Source organism: Pangasianodon hypophthalmus, chromosome 20 (assembly GCF_027358585.1).
Source record: "Pangasianodon hypophthalmus isolate fPanHyp1 chromosome 20, fPanHyp1.pri, whole genome shotgun sequence".
Taxonomy (NCBI): Eukaryota; Metazoa; Chordata; class Actinopteri; order Siluriformes; family Pangasiidae; genus Pangasianodon; species Pangasianodon hypophthalmus.
Genome location: NC_069729.1, coordinates 3,806,067 through 3,830,249, shown reverse-complemented (window position 1 = coordinate 3,830,249; position 24,183 = coordinate 3,806,067). Strand labels below are relative to the sequence as shown.

Below are 24,183 nucleotides of genomic sequence, written 5' to 3'. Positions count from 1 at the left end.
GGGTTACTTTGTGATTGGACAAGGGTTACTTTGTGATTGGATATGGGTTACTGTGTCATGTAAGGGTTACTTTGTGATTGGATAAGGGTTACTGTGTCAAAAGAGGGTTACTTTGTGATTGGATAAGGGTTACTGTGTCATACGAGGGTTACTTTGTGATTGGATAAGGGTTACTGTGTCATGTAAGGGTTACTTTGTGATTGGATAAGGGTTACTGTGTCAAACGAGGGTTACTTTGTGATTGGATAAGGGTTACTGTGTCATACGAGGGTTACTTTGTGATTGGATAAGGGTTATTGTGTCATGTAAGGGTTACTTTGTGATTGGACAAGGGTTACTTTGTGATTGGATATGGGTTACTGTGTCATGTAAGGGTTACTTTGTGATTGGATAAGGGTTACTGTGTCATGTAAGGGTTACTTTGTGATTGGATAAGGGTTACTGTGTCAAACGAGGGTTACTTTGTGATTGGATAAGGGTTACTGTCATGTAAGGGTTACTTTGTGATTAGATAAGGGTTACTGAGAGACTGGACAGCACTTACAGATGGAAGAATTTGAGGTTATGTGCCTCAGTGTTCACCTGATCATACATGGATTTGATGAAACCTTCAGGAAAGCATAGGTAACTATAATGACTTCTTTTTTTTTTTTACCTCCTCCCAGTTCCCTGTGATCCAGACGAACTCGCAGGGTTGAGTGTTACACGGCTCGCTGTGGTTTGGTCTCTTCTGTACTGAACAGTGAGAGTGGTGGATCTCGTCCCCGCTGTGATTCACACACACCACAGCGCGACTCCTCTGGCCAGAACCACACGTCACACTACACTGTAACAGCAAGGGAAACGGCTCATAATGAAGTCTAGCACAGACTGAGTACCAGGTGAGCTAACTAGCAGTATCACAGGTAGGTCTGCATTAAAAGAAATTAAGTATAAAGATCAAACTGAAATTACGCAGTAATCCAAATCCAAGCTTAACTTTGGATCATATCTCATACGGCAAAGGGCAATATTGTGATTATGATTAACAAATAATATATTGTGTGGCTTAAAGGGAAATTTCGTAAGCCTCTACAGGCCAAAAAGAGGAACTCAAATTCCCAGAATCCCCAACTTCCAGCCACACCCACTTCAAGTTCACTGCTTTACTAATTACACTCTCCTGCAGCTTAATAGCTTATATACTTTCTTGACTAAGTGTTTTGCCATTTCCTGTCATTTTTTTTTATTTGTGCCATTTACGATTACTCGCACACACAGTGGCTGACACATAACCCATGATCATGAAATTAAAAAAAAATTAAAAATTAAAATTATATTTATATAATTCATTAAATGCCAGTTATTTTGACCTAACACTATAAAGTGAAAAAAAATAAAATAAATCTAAACAAAAAATGACTTGATTTGGACTTGAGCTTATGCAACTTACTGAAGTTTGCAGGCTCTGGTATGTTTAAAGTCTACACACCCCTGTTAAAATCCAATCGAAAAATCTGATGGGTGACCTGATGAGGGCTGTGCACAGGAGATGCCCAGCCGATCTGACAGAGTTAGAATGCTTTTACGAGGAAGAACGGCAGAATATTGCTAAATCAAGATGTGCCAAACTGACTGACTCTTATCCAAAAAGGTTGAATGCCATGATAAAATCTCAAGGTGCTTCAATGAAGTATTAGTTTAGGGGTGTGCACACTTATGCAACCAGGTTATCATACAGTTTATATTTTTAATTTTTTCCCCTTAAATGATTCTTATTGTTTTTCACTTCAATTTATAGGTTGCAGTTTCACAATAAAGGTGAAAAAGTTTCTGACATGGTTTAACCTAGTTTCTTTTATTTACATCAGCAGAACCTGCCTTTTTATCAGGGGTGTGTAGATTTTTATATCCACTGTAGATGCTACGGTATATCCTGAGACTGTCCTTCTCCGTTATCGGAGTTGAGTAGCAGGTTATGAACTTTGGACTTAAGTTGGATTTGAAGTGGCTTCACTACAGGACACTATAACATGACCTCCATCTGATATGATCAATTTTGTTGAATTTGGCTTATATGAAATCAGTGGATTCCAAGAACATGAGAGTTAAGTGCCTGTTTTTTTTTTCTCCTCTCACCTCCGTCCACTCCCCTGTGATCCAGACGAACTCGCAGGGTTGAGTGTTACACGGCTCGCTGTGGTTTGGTCTCTTCTGTACTGAACAGTGTGAGTGGTGGATCTCGTCCCCGCTGTGATTCACACACACCACAGAGCGACTCCTCTGGCCAGAACCACACGTCACACTACACTGTAACGACAAGGGATACGACTCATAATTAACCATTAGCAAATGTCTAGATGATAACACTTAACAAAAAAAATTATAATATAGTGACTGGTTATAAGGCTAATTTGCATATTGTGACCTTTTGAGAGCTGAACATTGCAAAGGACATTTATGGTAAAAGGTCATCTCTGAATAGAGAACATAAACACATGTCAACTTGTCTTGTACAATTACACCCGAGAATGAAGCAAAATACACTTCAATGAAGCAAAATAGGGTGTAAATCGTGACCAGTTAGTAGCCATCCATCTAAAAGCTTAAGTGTGTGTAAGGTATGCACGTAGAAAGATGAAACAAACAACAAGAAGTGACATTACACACTCAGTGATGCTTTTGTACTTTGTGTGTGTGTGTGTGTGTGTGTGTGTGTGTGTGTGATTTATGCCCTGGAGCTGGGCTGATTATTCTGGCTGTGTTTTGTGGGACGATGCCCACTCTCACGCGTCACACACACCGTAAAACACTTCAGGTATGACGAACACAAACACAACATCTGCTCTTTCTCCAACTTCTCATCACCTCCAGTACATCGAGACGGGAATCAGTACACCGGCGAGGCTATCATCACACTCTAAATCAACGAACTCAGACACACTGTATGTCTGCAGATACTTATATAAACTCTTGAAGATCTTGCAAATTATGATTTCATCAATCAAATAAGATATCTTATCTTATTTGATTAAGGACCCCATTCAGAGATTTCATCAGAAATGCGTTATTTGGGTTAATACAAGAATCTCAATAGCAAGGGTCAGTTCATAAGCTGAGGAAAGTCCATCGGATAATCCAAGGAATTAAACATGATGGGCCACGTTGTTATAGGAAAATAATCAATGACAAGGTGGGGTTATGTAGCCTGAGCTACTGTTACAACTCTGATTATTCTCCTATAACAGCACTGCATATAACAGCAGTGTTTAATTTCTCTTATACTAGACCATTACTATTTTTGTTCTCCCGAGTGGCGCAACGGAAGCGTTCACCCAATCGCCAGGAGATCGAGAGTTTGAATCCCGATGATGCCACAGGCATCCATGCTCTCTGGGTGGGAGGGGCATACTTACACATTGACACTAGCCAATCACAGGCATCTGTGAGCTCATGTATGCATAAGAGGGTAGATAGCAGATAAAATGCCCTCACTTCAAATAGATGTGTGGTGTTCCATATCATTTTTTTAGCACAGACAGGTGATGATACGAACAAATCTCAGACTTCGGACTGGTATAGGGACTGAATAACAAAACACATCATTGGCCAAAACTGCGAGACGGCTGTTTATAGTACAACTAACTTCCGTCTTAATAATTGAAGATCAAATAAGTACAAAACCTTTTCAGAGTGTTGGTTTATAATCCAAACAAAATAACACAAAATTAAAAAAAACATCTTTGTTACTGTTAAACTGTGAAGCTAGGAAGGGATTTGCAATCATAATTATTTTTGAAATCCTGTTAAGCCACAGATCTCTGCGAAAAATGCAAGACAAGATTCCTAAATGATCAGTCAGAACTAGGAAAACTGAAGACTAGGAACTACAGCACAGAAAATATGACAAAAGAAACTACAACACTTGTAATGTCTCACAGATCTGTGAAGTAAAACGATGTTTTAACCAGTACACGCTTTCAGAGTAGAGACTTTTTTTCACAGAGTGTATTTTTACTCAGTTATCTATGTTATATATAAAAATCGTGAAAATCTTCATGATAAAAAAAAGGTGCCGTTTAATGTTTATTTAGTGCTGAGAGGTCCGTGGGAAAAGTACCTGCAGCTAGGAATCACATGTTGTAAGTAAAAAAGCTTTTTTCTGCTCTAATGAACTCCAGCTGCTCCTCATCCTCGGTGCCGGGCCAGCAGGAGACATGTTTCCCAAAGCAATGCTGCTCTCCACTAATTAGACTTTTCTTCTGTGTGCTCTGATTTCACACTGCTAGTTGACCTAGATCTGAAAGCGTCTGATCATCAATTTCTTCGCTCCAAGGAATTCTGCATGTTATACGCAGAATCTGTCCAGCTGAGATAATAATTAGCGTTACTTCAATACATTTCATCCACAAAAAAAGATAGTTCCCGTTATCCTTCACGTTATAGCAGCTCCCTCACCAGCCTCTTTTTATTCTTCTCTTAAAGTTAGTAAAACAACCACAAAAAAAAAAAAAAAACTGTCTCGAAGACTTTGCTATGGCGGAAAACTTACTGAATGTTATAAATCTCTGACACTGGAGACTCCTTCCATAAGTGTTAACTAAACATCTCCTTACAGAAAATGTCACCATATCAATGATGATAGGTTTTTCTTTGTTACATTTTCATCTGTTTATTAGTAGTCATAGATTACCTCGTGCTTTCGCCATACCAGTCCCCGTGTAAGCTGTAACTCGGGAATGCTAATATATAGATAATTAATCAACAGCTTTTGACCAATCAGAATCAAGAATTGAACAGCATTCATATTACACCTATAATCAGTCATCTTTTTTTTCCATGGAAAGCTGGAGTTGTTTCTTATTCATCAGTGATTAAATCAGAGCTATTTATTTACTGAGTGCTCACGGCCTCCCTTTTAGACTAGAGCACTTCCATTTGTGGGAAAACCACAAAGGCATATGATTTTCATCAGAGCACAATCTCCTGTTCCCTCCGTCCAGAGAATTCTCTCTCTCTCTCTCTCTCTCTCTCTCGCTCTCTCTCTCTCTTGTGAAACCCTTTCTCTGCTGCACTGCCATACTACAGGAGGCCGAACTCTCCGGACTCAGACAGGGTAAGTTACTAGCACCTTTATTGCTACTGTTCTGAAAATCTAAAAAGACAGAGTGCTATATGAATAGTCATTATGACAAAATTAGTGCGTAGCGTTAAATGAAAGTAAATTTTAAAATGCAAGAGACAGGGTTTTGTAAATCACAACCTCTAAAATATTGTACTTCTATTCTCTTCTAAATGTGACCATTACATAGAGACACTATGGAATGAATAAAATGCTTTTAAAAAATTGACAGGACTACACAGTGATCATCCTTTATCATCTCAGAGCTGTCTGCATTTTCATTTAAAATAATAATCTTTAAAAAAAAAACATGTTCTTATATTGATATCAAGGTTTTTTCAGATTAACAGGTTGTTATCAGTGCTAGGAATCACATAATTTCTTCACTAATAGTATCAGTCATCTAACAGATATTTGTTCGCATGATGTTAACATAGTTACGAAGAACAACAACAACAACAAAGCAAACGTGAGCTAGCCTTTCCAGCAATCAGCTTATAAGATGCTAACTTGTACTCTGCACAAAAGTGACTGCGCTTTTTGAATTATAAATATGATTGCTGTTGAAAATTACAGCTAATCCTGCAGCTGCTTCAGTAATTCCTGATTGATTTTTAAAACTACATTTTTCTTGCTCATTTCTTCACCACAGCTTTAATAATATCATGGAAAATGCATAATGAACAAATTATTGATATTTCTGTAGCATTACAGCAGTAATATTGAAAATGACACAGCTGTGTGTTCTCATATCTCTGCTATTTCTCTGTATTTAGGCATCGTTTCTCTGACTAGAGCAATAATCCATAAGATGATGTGAGAAATTATTTTATGTTTAGAGAACACTAGCTAGAGCCATTTGTTTAGGATTCATTAGAGAACTCACAATAAAAAGGCTCGATGTATCTCGTAAAAAAAATTGGATTCCTCCAGTTTAAAAGTGTCTACATAAGAGTTTCATTATTAGTTTTGTGTATATATTCGAATTCTCGATTCTGATTGGTCAGATGGTGTTGACTCGTTTCAATAACAGCATCTCTGACAGTAGCGCAACTTCATATTATATTAATGTCATTGTTTCTATAGTAACGACTCATTCACGTATGCCGAATACTCCGTCTAATTTAAAACTAATACTGAAAACATTTAAAAAACGTGTTCTTAGTTAACAAAGAAAAACCAATATTCATTGATATGGTGAAGTCTTCTGTAAGGAGATGTTTAACATTTTCGGAAAGGAGTCTCCAGTGTCAGGAAGTTTCACAGACATTCCGCAACATTAAATGTAACTATAATGGGATACAAAATAAGACTTGTCATTCTTTAATAAATAGAAAATCATAGTTGTTGGTAAATTGCTGTGGTTTAGGAGGAATAAAACATTTCAGGACATGCAGTTATAGGAAAATAATCAACTTTGGCATGGTAAGAGTAACTTTGCTTCGCATCAACCCACATAACACCAGTCCATAGTTGATTATTTTCCTATAACAGCACACCCCAAGTGTTTTATCCCTCAAGTATTGAGTTATTAAATAAGATTTATTAAAAACATGGGTCATTATAGCTTTGGCTCTGCTAAACTATTTATTACTGTTAATTAATACAGCTGTTAATTTAGTACAGTGCAGTCATTGAGGTTATGTTGATATTTATAAAGGGTGCAAGCCACTAATATTTTATAAAAGTATTAATAAATAGCTGAATATGTAAATGTCACTTGCATAACCTTAGAAGTTGATGAACGAATAGTGAAAAGTCATTCCAGGGCAGTAGATTCAACAAAATACATTTTGCAGCATGAAACAAATACAGCTGTAATAATGAAATGAAAAAAAACCCACAGCATTCAGGAGAAAGATCTGCTCTCCCCCGCTCGAGCTCAGGCAGAGTTTGTACGCCTGCGTGTGTTCTGTCTCCACATTAATAAGCACCAGACTACAGCTGGGGTCACACCAGAACATGAGCACGGGGTGAAGGAGTTCTCGGTTCTCCCTCACACATACACTGATGTACAGACTCCGATGGAATGTGAAAGTACTTGGAAGAAGTTGGGAGGTAGTTCAGATTTTACTGAACAAGAGAATATAACATCAAAGTTCTGTAAGGAGCAGCCAAAGGACGTAGATAGATAGACAGATGTATAGATAGATGGATGATGGATTGACAGATGGACATATAGTTTTATGAATGGTTTAATGGATGGATAGATGGCTGGATGAAAAGATACACTACAGCTTAGATGGATGCATGGATAGGACTGATCAGATGGATGGGTGGATGGATGGACATATGTTTGGGTGGATGGATTAATGGATAAATTGACAGATTGGCATATAGTTATACATATCAGATTCCATTTATCTAGAATCCAGCTCAGCTGGATGGATGGATAGATAGATAGATAGATAGATAGATAGATAGATAGATAGATAGATAGATAGATAGATGGACAGGACAATAGAAATAGACTTCAGCTCAAATAGATAGACAGATATATAAATCTATGGATGAACAGACAGATAAATAGAGTCCAGCTCAGACAAATAGATAGATGGAAGAAGGATACACAGATAGATAGATAGATAGATAGATAGATAGATAGATAGATAGATAGATAGATAGACATGGGGCTGAATGGATCAAACAGATAAATAGACCCCAGATAGATAGATATCTAAATGAATGGATGTATGGATGGATGAATAGGACAGATAAATGATGGATGAAGAGTCCAGCTGAGACAGACAGACAGACAGACAGACAGACAGACAGACAGATAGATAGATAGATAGATAAAATAGACAGATAAAAAATAAAGTCCAGCTCAGACAGATAAATAAAGTCCAGATAGATAGTCATATGGTTGGTCGGGTGTTCATATAGATGGATGAATGGATGGATGGATGGATGATGGATGGATGGATGAATAGGACAGACATAGACTACAGTGCAGATAGATGAACAGATGGATGTATAGACAGATATGCCTACAGATCAAAGCCTTAAATGTTCAGTAATTGATCAGTCCCTGATTGGTCACATGACTCCTCATCCTAATGAAGTAGGAAGTAACTGAAAATGTCACTCTGACCGCAGAACAGAGACTTGTACGTGTGTAAAGCTCCTTACATACCAGTGTAAAAATGTTTACTGTTTAATTCATGGAGTTTTAATGGAACGCTCTGTCTCACTGATTCTCGACTTATCTCACACATCCATTACCTAATGAGTGCACACTTTCAGAGGCGAGGATTTATGAGGCAAAGGTGCAGCACTGTGAAGCTGTGGATCATTACACATTGCTCTATAACTTGTAAAATGCTTTAATTGGATACAATCTGCTTGCAGTCTGGCATGTGAGTGTACAGAGAGAGAGAGACAGACTTGGAGATAGAGAGTGAGAGAGAAAGAATAGTAAACTTGAAAATGTGAAGGTTTGATTGTGTGCACTGAATAGATTTATTTCAAGGAATTTAAGATCCTGAAGTTGTTAAGGGTACTTAATGAAATATTTAGATTTGCCTTCCTAATGTTTCTTCTATTTTAGTTGAAATAAAATTAACAAAATAAAAACTCCATCATGACATTTACATGGAGTGGACATATTTGTCCTATTTAAAAAAACATGTCTGTCAATATTTCAAACATATTGTTGATAATTGCTCTTTCCATCACTTACATAAGGAATAAAACAACTGGGGTTGTGCTGTAGTGTGAAAATAATCAGCGGTGGTGTGGTGTGATGCAGCCCGACATGAAGCAAGTTGCTGTTACCACCGTGAAGCTGATTCATTTCCTACAACAGCACATCCTGAAGTGTTTTATTTCTATTATACCACAGCAATTAGTCAATTCTTACTTATTAAAGAAGGCCATGTAATACTATTTTATCCATTTATAAATTTTAAAAAGTTCAGTTTGATCTGGAACATCTGCAATTGATACTATAGAAATGCTAATATAATAGAATTAGGACATACATATAAACCTGTGATTTGTGTTACAGCCTGAACTTCTGTCAGAGTTCCTGCTCTAAAATGAATCAGCCTTGTGAATGATCAGAACTGAGAACTCAAGAGTGTGGCTGTGTAAATCATAAATATTTCAAAAATCCCTCACATAGAGAAGCATCTAAAGCAGGTAGTGTTATAGAAATGGCCAAAATGGCAGACTGTGAGTAGACTCTCCACCTATCAGGGAATCTTTTTTTTCAATTTCCCACCAATTCCTGCCTGTTTGCTGAGTCTCCCCAGTCTCACACCAGTTCCCAATCCATGAGGGTAAAAACTCCCTGAGACGCATGAAAATCCCACATCTTTTCAACGTGCCCCCTTGAAAGCGCTAACTACCCCGGCATCTGGGGAGACGTACACCCGAGCTAACAGATGGAATGTGCTCTGCCGTGTTGATCATCTTACAATGTGAGACTTCTAAAGCCCATCTGCTTTGCTCTTCTGCTTCTCTGTCTGATAACATGAGACGACGCATGGACAGCTTGTCTGCAATTCTCACACGTACACACGCAGCTGAGGTGTGTGCGCCAGATGTGTGTGCTTCTGGCTCCTCCCTGAGTGTTCCCAATGCTCAGGGAGAGATGAAGAGAATAACTCCTCACCAGATGTTCAGATGTACATTGGGAAAGGTGCTGTCTTGCCTGATACTGTCTCCACCTCTCTTTCTGTCTCTCTCTCTCTCTCTCTCTCTCTCTTCCATTCTGTCTCTCTCAATCCCTCTCTCTCTTTCTCCCTCCCTCTCTCTTTCTTTCTTTCTGTCTCTCTCAGGATCAGTCTGATGTTCAGCATTGACACAAGAAGAGGAGAAAGAAGAGAAGAAGGCTTAAGCAAGGATCTTATTTATAAACTGTTCCTATTATGAAATGATTTGATCCTAAATTTGATCTTATGTTAAACACAAGTGAAGTGCAAATGAAAATGTTACACTATAGTGCTTGATTCTGATTGGTCAGAAGGTATTGATTCATTTTCTATCACAGCAGCCCTGACAGTAGTTCAGTAGTATGTATATATTAATGCACTAATTTTAATACATTATCGTTTTTATAGTTACAACTTACACAAGGACTTGTACAGCTGATGCTCTACGTAATCTTCTGTATCATCGATGTAAGGAGTCTCCAGTGTCAGTGCTTTCAACAGTCAGAGGTAAACCTGGAAGTTTTTCGCCATGAAAAGGTCTTGGAAAGCTGCATATTTTGGCTTATTAAAACCCTTCAGGGTTTGCTGTTATAGGAAAATAATCAAGGTGGTTGTATGACGCAAACCAGGGTTACTGTTCTAACACTGAAGTTGATCACTTTCCAATAAATGCACATTCCCAAAGTGTCTTATTCCCCTTATACCCCAGCAACACTTTTTAAAAGTTTACAGTTCCATTTAATGTTGTGGAATGTCCGCAAAACACGTCAGTTCCTGTTATCACTTACATTATAGTAGCTATATACAGTTGTTCCCTCACCAGCCTCTTTTTTCCTGCCTTGAAGCTAATCAGACAAAAAAAACCCAGCACAGCTTGTCATGTTGTAGAGAAAATGGAAAGCCCTCCTTTCTGAAGATGTAAAAAGTTACAGCTTTACCTCTGACTGTTCCAAAGTGCTGACCCTGGAGACTCCTTCTATAAATGCAACATAAAGGTCAGAGCTGCTGTTATAGAAAATGAATCGACACTTTCTGTTCAATCACATTCAAGCACTGAACAGTTCCATGCTATGTGTCTCAAAATATAATATTATAGAGATAATGAGTTGCTATTGGATACCAGGGACTTATGAATAATTAACCAGCTGTTAATAATAAAGATATAAAGATATTATAATCACATGTAATTTCCAGACACATGGTACCTGAGTTATTTATAATGCCATTTAAATCCAACACTGATACTGCTGACACACTCAAATCCATGAGCACACACACCATCCCACTGCACATAAACACACTAAAAACATTCTGGAAATGCCATAAGACTCATCAGTATGTCTGTATGATGGAGTGTGTATGAAACTTTACCTCTCCCCAGATGCTTGTCGTCCACTTGGGGCACTTCCCACCTTTGCAGGACTTCTCCTTCCGGGGGCGGGGCAGGTGCAGGCAGTTCTCTTCCGCCATTGGCTGGCCGGAGCGGCTGACGCAGGTCACGTTGCGGTGTCTGAAGCCCTTCCCACAGGAGGCGGAGCACTATGGTGAAAAAAAAGAGAGAAGGAAAGCCATGCAGGGAAGCAATTAGTCACGCTTATAGACGAACCTGTCAAATGTGCTGGTGGTTGGAATTTGGTAGAGCAGTTTTGGTGATATTTGATGTTTGGAAGACGTTACATAGAAAAGAGGTTCTTTGCAAAATAAATCAACTGAGAAATTGTGCATTTTATTATGTATCAGATCTGTTAGTGTTGTAAAGTCACACTAAATGTGAATCAAGTCTGGTATAAACTTGAAGATATTTCCAAAGAATAAAATTGAAAAATAAAAAAAAGGGAAAATGGAAAATTTGAAGATTACACTGCTAAGTCTAGACACCTTCTCGTATTATTACTGCTAGATGAAAAATATTGTCTGTGAACCACAAAATGTGGCCTCGCAAGCTTTTTTTTAATGCTCCAGGTTCAGTGAATATGGTGGGCAGTAAACCCCGCCTCCTGTGACATCTCCACATAGAGCCTACGGATCCAGCAGCTAATCAGAGGCGCCGCTCTGATGGTGGATGAATGCAATGCGACAGGTCTACGAAGTCTACAAATGCGCCGCACAGCGGGACCAAGAACCGGCTGAACTCTGACCTATTTATGGAGGTCGAATTTATGGCGGGGGGCCCCTGGATTCCACCGAGGCGGATCCAAGCAGAGGAACGCTCAGGTATCTGCGTCATGTTAGCTCTGAATTTGTTTAATGCGCTCTTTGATGGGGTTTTGAAATGGGCACAGAAGCAGGCTTGTGGTTTTGGCAGTCGTATATATTTTCAGATTTTTCCACAGCTGATTACAATGAAACACGTACATGCAGATTGAATTAATAAATATATACATGTATATATATATATTTTAAAATAGTAACATTGAAATCTTTATGTTAACATGGCATTACAGTGTACCTTTCATCGTGATGACTAATAAATCTTTTACAAACCCTGGCAGTCTTTTTACATCACCATACACAGCATCAAAGGGTTTAACAGCACCATAAGATCTGTCCCTGCTGTCCATATGCATTACACTGAATGAGTGTGTGTGTGTGTGTGTGTGTGTGAGAGAGACTGAGCTACTGATGAGAGTATTATACACCATTTCACACATACATGATGTCACATTCAATATTATGAACAATAACATTTACTATAACATGGGTGTTGCTGTTTTCTATGAATTTTTCTTGTATAATGTATAATTAACTGTATAATTTAGTTAAAAATTAAAATAAAATAAAAAACAATTTAAAAAATAATAAAAAAAATGAGGAGGCTTCATAATGCAGGGAATATTTAAAGACAGTAGACATAGTTATTTTAGAGACACAAGTCTCACTTTTACAAACTTTAAAATCCTTTTTTTTCATACTTAATAAACCCTTTAAATTATATTTTAAAAATATATTTGAATTCTGTTTCTTATCTTGAAGAGCTCTTCAACTGCAAATGCCTGTTTTGGTGTGTATTACCAAAATGCAGAACCTTAAGATTTTTAAAAGAAGGAATAAAACCACTTTATATGTTAAAAAGAAAAAGAAAACCTCTGTTGTTCCCTGAGGTACCATTTTAGTACCGTTTTTGAAAGTAAACTCATTAACTGGGACGTACAGTGCAGATTCATAACATACACTTATAATAGAGATAATACTTTACTTAAAGGTGGCGTTCAAAGGGTGTTCATAAGCCCTTCATGACTGATATAAACTGACATAAAGCTTTATAAAGGTTTATTCCAACAAGCGTCAGCTCTCATATAGTTTTTTTTCAATCTTTATGTCAAGTTGACATAACTGTAAGTCAAGTGTTACTACCTTATGTCAACCAAAATCTCACAAGGATTCAGGTGTTACAGTATGTCAACTTAGCATCACAATGGACAAAAGTCCATTAATAAGACGGCCTGTTCATTTCATAAACTAATAATAGAGCTAACATTTTACTTAAGCGTAGTGTTTAAAGCGTGATGATTGACATAAACTGACATAAATCTACATAAAGATTTATTAATGTTTAGTTCAACAAGTGTCAGCTGTCATAAAGACTTTTTGACATAAAGAGTTATTTTCAATCTTTATGTTAAGATGACATAGCACATGAGTCATGTGTTATGACACTCTCCCGGGTTACCCGTGTATAAAAGTCAGGAACACTAATTTTTGGTACTCAGTGCACTTCTGGTATTTCACTTTTTTCAAATCAATTTTCCAATAAACCTGAGTTACAATGTCAGTTGTTATAATGTTTGAATGCATGGAAAGTGTCAACCTTATGTCAACCATAATCTCACAAGACAAAGGTGTTATATCAACATCAAAACGGAGAACAGACAGAGTGTTCATAACATACACCAATAATAGATGTAACACTTTATTAAGGGCGGCTTTCAAACGACTACACAAGTCCTGACATAACTGACATGAAGCTACATAAACATTTATAAAGATTTATTCCAACACACATCAGTTTTCATACTGTTTTTGTCAATCTGTTATATGTCAAGTTGAGATAATATTGTAGTTCAGTGTACTATGGTATGTCTGTTTTACTAAGAGTTACTAAGTCAGCTGTTATAATGCTCGAATGTACATCAGCCTGAAAAGTGTCATAACACAACCTTATGTCGACCAAAGTCTCAGAAATACGGTAAAAAGTGGTATGTCTTACTTAACACCCAAATGGACAGAAGTATTCTTTACAACAACTTGTGGTCACACATTTATGTCAATTGTCATGAAGGGCTTATGCAGCTTTTATGTAGCATTATAAACGCTGTTCGTAAGTAGAGTTTACTGCATCATCTGGTGCCTGTTATAGCTATTGTTTTTTCCTGTGTAACATTTTAAGGTTGTATTTTGCAGGGAAGGTTGCCAGTACCTCGTGGTTTTTCAAATGTCAGATCATTATTCAGCCTTGTAAATGAACTCTGTAGGCATTTTAGCCTGCACAAATTACTGTTATTTAAACGCCAGGTCAAAGTACCTTACACTTCCTCTCATCTATAAACCAGCGCACACATGTACGTTTGGCCTCGATGCCCTGCTCAGTGTGGTGAGTAATAGCTTTAAGATTCGGTTCAGTAAGCTGCATATCCAGTAGTATACAATGGATGGAAAACAATCTGGGCCATACAAATCTTTAGGATCCAGTGAACTCAAAGAAATGTAGCATTTTGAGGTAAGATTCTGAGGTTTATTAACCTCTAACTAACAAAAATGTAAAAAAAAAAAAAAAGTCCATCAGTCCAAGGGAAATTTTAGTTCACGCTGTGTTCCGATAGAAATGCCGACAAACTGAGCGAAGGGGCCACCGACGACTGAGAGATCTTTTTCCCATAGAGTGCATAAAGCATTTTCTGAGAAGTGCATCCACGCTGATTACGCATGTGAGAAAGCACGGGATGGGGCCTCCCTCTGGATCAAAGGTCACCTCTGACCCCATGTGACCTCCGCTGACCTCCAGCATTGTTCTGGCACAGTGTTTGTTGGAGTGATTGTCAGCGCCACACCGGCATTGTGCCACATTCGGAAGCAGAATGGCCATACAAATTCCCCCGCTTGGAATTAGGGTAGTTTGAAAATGATTCTCCATGCTTGAGTCAAAATCACTTTAAAGAGTGATCCAAAAACATTTTTGATGAATAGAGGCTTCAGAGAATTGGAGCCTGGGAATTTAAAACCTTTTTTAGGACCTTGAACACACCTTTTACAGTGACGATCACGCTAACTGCTAGCGTAGCTTTCAATATAGACATATCTCTACAAGAACTGCAAGCATGCTTTAATCCATTGACATCTTCAGCATTGTATTTTAATAAACAGATTTGTAAAAACAAAATAATGCAGCACTTTATAGACAGGAGACTCTACATGCTATGATCTACACCAGTTTTACGTTAATACCTATGTATAGGTTGTATAAAAATACCTTTAAAGAAAAAAAAACATAACATTTCCATGTAAAGCCTTTGTGTATAAAAATTAAATATGGACAAAAGTTTTAATACACTGAGCAGCAGAAATAAATACAAATACTTACATAAATAGACAGAGATTTCACCTGACACAACATTGTGTATTACTGCCATCAAGTTTGAATTTTTCAACTGACAATATGAGGAAAAACACCAGATTGACATCTAGTTGACATCTAGCAATGTATCTCATGCTCATATTATACGATAATATCGAAGTCATAGAATTGACTTTGACTGATGATCCAAGTTTCTATTTGTTAGCACTAAAACGGAAGCTCCACTGAATGTTGATAAACTTTAATCCTAAATGGCAGAAATGGCACAAATATTGCTTCACGCTCTAAGGTTTTAAAATGAACCTTAAAATATCTAAATAAAATATCTAAATAATTATGTACAACTTTTTCAAGAAGAGTTTTTCATTATAAGCAGTCTAAGATTGGAAAATACCAGAGGTAATTATCTTAATACAGCATTTTTTTGAGGGAAAATAAAAATGAACAGTTCGATCAAAGATGATAATGTTTGGTAACAGCCAGCAAAATGATGTTAGTGGATAAAAACAATGATCTTTAGCGACAAATCATTTTCAACCTGGGTTGCCAATAAAGAATTGTAAAATTTACAGTAAACAACTGTAAAACATATTTACAGTAAAGTACTGTAACATCATACATAGTATAAAATAACACATAATCCAGTATGTTGATAAAGGATACAGCTGAGCTGAAGGGTCTTGCTCAAGGATCCAATCAAGGCAGTTTAGTGGTGTTGGGATTTGAACACGTGACCTTCTTATCTGCAACTCATAACCACTGAGCTAGCGCAACTAGCTTGCACTGATTCATTGCGATCTTTTAGTGGCGTTAACTCAGTGCTAGAAGAAGTTGAATGAATGCAAGCTAGTTGCAGTGGTGTCACAGTGTAGTTGCAGTGGTGTCACAGTGTAGTTGCAGTGGTGTCACAGTGTAGTTGTGGTGGTGCAGTGATTAAGGCTGGAGTCACAGCTCAGAAGGTTGTGTGTTCAAATCTCAGTACTGCCAAGCTGTCATGGTTTGGCAAGACCTGTAACCTGCAACTCAGTTATATCCTGCGTCAGCCAAATGAGCAAGTGTACTGGGTTATGTGTCATTTTATACAACATTAAGGTATTACAGTACTTTATTGTAAATATATTTTACAGTTGTTTGCGGTTATTTTTTCAGTACTTTACTGGCAACCCAAATTGCCAGTAAATTACTGTAAAATTTACAGCAATTTATTACAGTGTACCTCAAATCTAGTAAACCACATCTGGCAACGCTAAAGAAGCAAAATTTAGACACAAACCACGGCTTGGCTAATTGACTGCATTTTTGCAGTATGTAAAAGAATTAGGCAAAATTAATTTTTCTCAAATTTGAATTGTTCCTTTAAAGGGAATTATGAAAAGGCTGGAGAAAGAGTGCGGAGCTCGTGTAAATGATAATGAGGTAGACATTGATCACTGGCCAAGAAAGAGAATAAATCCACGGGGACGTAAAACTAATCTCTGGGGAACTGCGGCCTTTTCTTTTATGCATTCCTGGCACACCAACAAATTGTTTTCGACTATTAAAAATCAAGCGCAAAACAAAAATGGGCTACAGTCAAAATAAACAATAAACACTGAACTTATTAAATATACAACTATTATAAACTATGTAATACAGCATACAGTATGTGACTGCTATCTATGAATTTTAGATATAATCAGAAACCTATCTGCTTAATATGAAATGTAATGTTCGTAATATACAAAAATAAATATGAAAACATGAAAAAAAAAGAAGTATGAAAAAATATATAGTAGGGTGAAGTGTCCCTTGTTTTGTGAAAGCACCATTATGAGAGTCATAGTTTAATGGCGAACTGAGGTATGGTCATGAGCGGAGAGTCGAGATATGGCGATCGGACCAATTACAATCAAATACAGAAGATAATACAGAAATAAAGATATCAGTATATTCATATTAATCACTGCTTGTGAAATGTGCCATGGATGCTCGCAGTGTGTAATGTAATATAATACAATCAGATTTAACTGTAAACCTACACCAGACGGCTGTTTGGTCACAAGTTAGACATTAAGTTCATAACTGATGAATCATATATAGTGAATACAGCAGTTATTTAGTAACATTACAGCTTATTAGTGCTTTATTTATTGTCCTTATATTCTTACATTAGGTGTTAGCTGTTAGTCAGTAATAACTGCAGTTTCTGGAAATTTGTTTGAAAATATCACAAACTGTAGTTAATCGAATAAGTTCAATGTATAGTGAAAATTCAGAAGTATTGGATAGCTATTTTATCTCACGTAAACAATAGTTACTACCAAAACGGTGAAACTGAATTACATTAAAAATAAAGTTTTTGGTATTACAAATAAAGCAGATGGTGTGTGAACAGGACATTTCAATTAAAGAGTCAGATTTCAATTTAACAAAAGCATTTAAGGACAATTAAAAATATAGCTGCAAGTGGTGATTAAGGGGTCCAAGCACTATGTGATAGACTGTTGCAGTGTGGAAGATCCTTTTGTTTGGTTAAATGATTTAAAAAAAAAAAAAACTATAATTTGTGTGATGGATGTTATCATTTTCTGAAGGTTAATTTTAGTTCATATTTTAATTATTAAGGTGCACACCTGAAAATTGGTGAGAAGACTTTGTGGACCATGCCACAGTTCATAAAAAGATTGTAAACTTTGTTCTATGTGCTGCCACAGACCTCTATGGCATGTATAATATAATATAATATAATATAATATAATATAATATAAGAATAAGAAAACCTATCCCTTTAGGGCTCCTTCGGCTTTGGTGCTTGGACCCCTAAACATTGCTAGCCTTTACACTAAAAAGCAACATTTCCAGAAACAGCAAGAATTTGTGAACACCAAGAAAAGGATTAAAAAAAGACTAATGGAGCCAAAAGAACTGCTGTATTCACTACATATTTCTGAAATACTGCTGTATTCGATCTGCCTCACTTTAGGATTCTGTAAAAATTGTGGAAAAGAAAGCCAAAAAAGGAAAGATGTAATACAGGAATATGACCAGCAATTATTTTCAGCAAATGACTTCTTTACAACGCTAATTGTTTACACCTTTTCATCATTCCCTGGTTCTTTTTTTTGCATACGGAGTTCATGATGAGGTCATGATGAAAAGTCCTCATATACAAAAACAAATAGACCTACAAATAAGAACTGCATATATGCTACATAACTATGTGCATAATGTTTTAAGAGAGTGATTAATGTGCTATACACTTTTCAAAATCTTATATAATAAATTAAAAACAACTAGCTACAAAACTGAATTCAATCTTGGCCTACTTTGGTATGTGTTTAAGAAGCAGTCATCGTGGGCTAAGCAGCGATTCTGACACATACTGTAAATATAACACCCTCGTTCTCTTTGGCCCTTTTTGTACTCAGTGAGAACTTTAGCGAGAGCTCAGCGTGTGTTTGGGGTTAGGACGGGTAAAGGACAGGACGGACAGAGGGAGGAGTGTTATTACGGGCGTACCGAGCTCCACGGGTCGGCTCTCCAGTGAGAGCACGGCTGCATGTTGCACTGCTCTCGGTCAGGCGGTTTGTCCAGAATCTCGCAGCTCTGATCGCTAAAGCGTTCGCCATTCGGCCGCTGACAAACCACGAGGCGTGTCTTTATTCCCCCACCACAGGGCTTCGAACACTACAGACACACAGGGAAAGAGAAATAATGGTTTAGTACACTTCAGTAGATCCTAATGCTCAATCTGGTCATGTGACCTTCTAGGAAGACCACCATTTTATTAGTGTTTATTGGAGGATAATTTCAACACATTTCTTAATTCTGCTGTTATGTCACACCACAGCCAATCAGAGTGCTTTATTTAGAACCATACAAAAACGCAAGTGTGTTTTACGCAAAAACTACACAATGGCACCTATTGAGGAACCTCATGCTCACGTGTGTGTGTGTGTGTGTGTGTGTGTGTGTGTGAAAGAAAGAAAGAAAGTCTTTTAATGTCCTGTTTTCTCTCAAACGTGTGGTGGTCGAGGAAAACCTGTCAGATGGTGCTGAATTCTGGCAAATAATGAAAAATCAGGTTTTGACCTTTTTTCTGCCTACTTTGAGTGTGATTTTCTCACTCACTCAATGCCACATTTGATCAAGTTGTTCAATAGTTACATGCCGTAGTGAAATGATTCAGTGAAATGAAATCGATTCAGTTTATAATCCGATACAGGCTGTCAAAATGTCTACAATGCTCCTGAGCCACAGTCGGAATGAAATCTTTAAATTCAGTTTTCTCCCTTTTTACTTTTGGAGGTCACCAGACTGTAAAATACATACAAAAAGGAAAGATATATAAAGTCAGGAAAATCTGCAGTTTTCAGAACTGTATATTGTAGAAAATGTCAAAATTGACCCATATGATGGGTTTTCCCGGGCTGCCACATGTATACAGAAATGCATGATGGTTAAAAAATGCTTTTAAATTTGAATACCAGCAAAAGGACCCTACTAATCATTTTATGATGTTACTGCACAAATACAGTGTGTGCGTGTGTGTTTGTGTGTCAGTGTGTGTGTGTGTGTGTGTGTGTTGTACCTTGCCCCATTCGCCGTACACCCACTGTGGACACGGTCCAGACTCGCAGGTGCGCTGTTCTGCAGGTCGAATGCTCTCGTCACAGCTGTTGGCCGTGTAACCGTTCTCATCCTGGCACACCACCGCCCGCCTCTGGAATCCTCCGGCACACGTGCTCGAGCACTGAGGAGACCAAGACAGAAATGTCAACACACACAATCACAAACACATATTTGTTTTGCGACATTTCAAGACATATGATTATATTTATGGAACATATACATTGTATGTATACAAGTAGTAAGAATTTTCTACATTCTCCATTTTCTAATCCTGTATCTAGCCCTAAGCTTAGCCTCGGTAATCACAAATCACAAAGGTTTGCTCTTTCAGTTATAAAAAGCGCTTTACGTTGTGAGACACACACACAGTCTTCATGCACGGATAATCAAAACCTGGCGATGTCTCTGATTAGGCACCAGGGCATTTTAATACAGAGCCACACTGATACACTGAAGATGTGTTTTTGTGCTCTAGTGTGGATGTGAAAACTCTGATGTCCTCTCATAGGCTGCTGACTGTCATGTGATCCAACCATAACACATCCTACATGGAGGGTGAATTCATTTACTTTTACAGTATTTAGCAGATGCACTCATCCAAACCAGCCTACAGAATTGTACCAAAACCATACTGTCACGCTAATATCAAGAAGTCTAAGAATACTATAAAGCTAAAACCCTATCACTGAGGAGTTAGTACACTCCTATCGGTACTGTAGGTACCATTTTGTTGACTGTGTTACAATTAAACACAGCTGGGTGTAATATAAACAGTGCATTCCTACATATTCACAGCTGTATGTCTCAGTGTCTCATTGCACTTTATAATCATTACCAAAGTCTTTTTTGCCACTTAACGTATCCATCTTAGCTTGTGTGCATGACCTTGAGCAGCTTAAACTGCATAAATACTGTAAACTTCCTGGTTCAGGCAGCATGTACATTGTTTGCATACCCAGGATAGCCACTTTATCTCATCACTGCATTTCAGGGTGGAATAGAACCTTCTGAAAAAAGCCTTCTGAAAAAATGTGGACAAAAAAAAAAATGTTTTTCATACGCTTTTGAATGTACCTGGTCTATTCACATGTACATCCAGTTTGTGGTCGAAAGGAAGAGGTTATAATGATACACTTCCAGCTCACATATACGTGTGTGTGGGTGTGTGGGTGTGTGTGTGTGTGTGTGTGCGCGAAACACGACCCGAAACCCAAAATAACATTTCTAAGTTTGGCACTTGCAGCATCCTCTTAGACAAGGAGAAGCTATTTTTGGCTTCTATAAATACCTTCGATGGACGTATTTATAGGTCGAAATGTCAAGATTCATTCAGAACACAATGGTCTTTATCTATAAAGAGGAAATGCTGATGATTCACAGAGCCAATCCAAAGCGTACACTAACCTGGTACTGTCCAGGAAAAACGCTCTACAAACACGTTTTCCTCTAATGCGATTAAGACGCTAAAACTGGATCACATTATCCCTAAATCTAACTGAATTGGTTTCCGCTTTATATGCATCAGACTTTTGGTCATGTATCAAAGCTCTAAGCAGAACCACCTCCATGTGATACTCACCGCTCCCCACGGTCCAAACCTCCACTGCGATTGTGGACGCGCCCCTCGGATTCGATCCACCCTGCCAGTGGGTGCGGCTTTTTTACGGGCGTCTTGGTTAGGAGGGAAGGCGGCGTGGTCGCTGGGGCGAGACGGGCACTGAGGCATGGCGCACTCCTGCTCTGTCACCGGCCGATCGTCCGGGTCACACTCACTCATGTCCACAACCTGATCGCTGAAGTTCACACAGAGAACCTGACGAGTAGCTTTACCCAGACCGCAGGAAACAGAGCACTGTGGACACAAAAACCACACACACACACCTCAAATTAGTATAGAGACAGTTATCTCAGCATAAAATCTAACAGATTATATGGAGCGTCCGCCGTACACTCTCTCTGTGGAACTCATCTGTATTCAAACGAGTGTATTAATGTAAACCTTTCAGCTGGAATTATGCCCGAGCTGATGTTCTGGAAAACTAATCAACACCTTCTGCCCTATTTTGAGTTCAATTACATAGCTTAAATAGCTACTTACATAGTAACAGGTGAATACATTCATGTTGGATAGAATCAGTGATGACAAAAATCATTGTTTTTTAATTCATTTTCGTCCAAGATCTTAGAAAGCAGTGTGTAATACTCAGCATTTCACAGCTCCATTCCTGCCACATTGATACATCTGGGCAGGGGGTTTCTTCAAGAAGCGAAATCTGATTAGGTCTTTAAAATGTGCGTAATTAACTTAAGTTTCATGACGTTTGCTTATTTAACACGGGGGTTTATTTTGCTTACACCAGCACTCTTTAGGCCGTAGAGGCCATGCTGAATCATTAGAAAGCTTTGTGGCACAGGGGAAATGAGCTGGTCGTAGGCCTGTGTTCTCTGTGTATATGTGTGTGTGTGTGTGTGTGTGTGCTGTGTTTACAGATGTTTCCCATCAGGAGAGCCGTGCTGATACTCCTACTCTCACAAAGACACACATACATACACACACATACACAAGCAGACACATGCAGTGAGGCCAGAGGAGGGTCTGTGTGTTATTTATGTCAGAGATGCTTAGCGTAGTGCTCCAGGAAGACATTCATTCCTAGGCCACAATCACATATACACTCCTGCTACCGCCCTTCGTCTCGTTTAAGTGCCCTAATTGCAGCCTATCAGTGATTAATGTAGAAGTGATGCTCTTCTGTCAGTGTGTCGACTGAGACGTGATATAAGGAGTCAGAGTCCAAATGCAGGAATGTTGCGCAATACAGGCTTGTGTTACTGATTTCACCAACAACACTGACTTGTAAGGAACGATAATGTCGAGTTCATGTCGGATGCTAAAGTACAGAATTGCACACAGCAGCATAAATTCCCTGAAATCATATCTTCATACCAAATCACTCGTACTGTATTTTTTCCAGCCTAGACAAACCTCTGTCTGCTTTAAGAAAAAAAAATCACAACATACGCTGTAATGCTCAGAAAGGTGTGTGGTGGACGCTCCATATAATCTCTGCATATACTGGTGACGGAATGAGTGTGTATAGTTGTTATAACGTACATAATAATTTGCTTTTAGGCATTCCTCAACATTAAATGTAACTACAAACAGATAAAAAATTATGACGTAATGATCTTGGAAAATTGCTGTGGTGTAAGAGGAATAAAACACTTCAGGACGCACTGTTACTGGAAAATAATCAATTTCATGGTATCAGTAACTCTGAATTTAGCAAGTGTAAAGGAAAGAGCAGATAAAGAGCAGTAGATGACATCATTGTCATACCTGAGTCCATTCCAGCACCTTCCACTGACCGCAGGCCAACACGGAGCACGCGTCTGTAGCGGGAGGTTTGGGGAGATGAGCACACCATGAATCCTCCGCCACGCCGCCCTGAGTGTCACGACAGCTGACATAGCGCATGCGTATTCCCTTCCCGCAGGTAGCGCTACACTGTGGCGTAATGAAAAACACAAAGACCATTCAGATCAAAAATACACAAACAAAAAATACCTTCGCACATATAGTACAGTGCCTTGGAAGTTGGACATGTAAGCACACGGTAGCTAAAGTAACTAAAAGCTACGGACGTTTACCTTCACCTGAGTGTTAAATCGTTTTTATACCACAGTGTTGTTGATGTCTCGATTCTGATTGGTTAGAAGTATTTGATTAAGGTTTATATTAATGCGCTCATTCTAATACATTATCATTTCTATAGTCTCAGCTCATTCACAGGGAATTGTATGGTGGACTTGTGCGATTAAATAAAGTGTAATCACTGAAAAGGAGACGTTTATTCTGCATGTACAGAAAGAGTCTCCAGTGTCAATGCTTCGTAACAGTCAGTAAGGTTTCAGGACAGAGGAATTTATTCAGTATATTATTCGGTAACATGACAAGGTGCATTTTTTTAATCTTATTAAGTTTAAGACAGAAAAAAGAGAGGCTGATGGGGGAACGATTGGTTATAGCTGCTATAACGTAAGTGATAACAGGAACTAATTTGTTTTGCAAAACATTAAATGGAACTATAAACAGTAGTAGTAAAAAATATAATGTTCTGTCTCTTAACAGGTAAATACTGTACGTGTTGGTAAGCTGCTGTGGTATAAGAGGAGTAAAACACTTCAGGACATGCTGTTATAAGAAAATAATCAACCTCACGGTGGTAACAGTAACTCGG

The 24,183-nt window shown here is 38.1% G+C and overlaps 1 protein-coding gene across 1 annotated transcript in view; it reads right to left on the bottom strand.

Annotated features, from left to right (window-relative positions):
• Positions 1-24,183, bottom strand: part of LOC113539463 (ADAM metallopeptidase with thrombospondin type 1 motif, 9) — a 63,182-nt gene that overhangs the window by 11,080 nt on the left and 27,919 nt on the right. The window contains exons 25-31 of the mRNA XM_034314103.2: positions 23,283-23,450; positions 21,522-21,794; positions 19,902-20,063; positions 18,830-18,997; positions 11,131-11,298; positions 2,119-2,289; positions 656-826 (exon numbers count right to left, since the gene is read on the bottom strand). Of these exons, the coding sequence (XP_034169994.2) occupies positions 656-826; positions 2,119-2,289; positions 11,131-11,298; positions 18,830-18,997; positions 19,902-20,063; positions 21,522-21,794; positions 23,283-23,450 (1,281 nt within the window). The remainder of the gene's footprint in view (positions 1-655; positions 827-2,118; positions 2,290-11,130; positions 11,299-18,829; positions 18,998-19,901; positions 20,064-21,521; positions 21,795-23,282; positions 23,451-24,183) is intronic.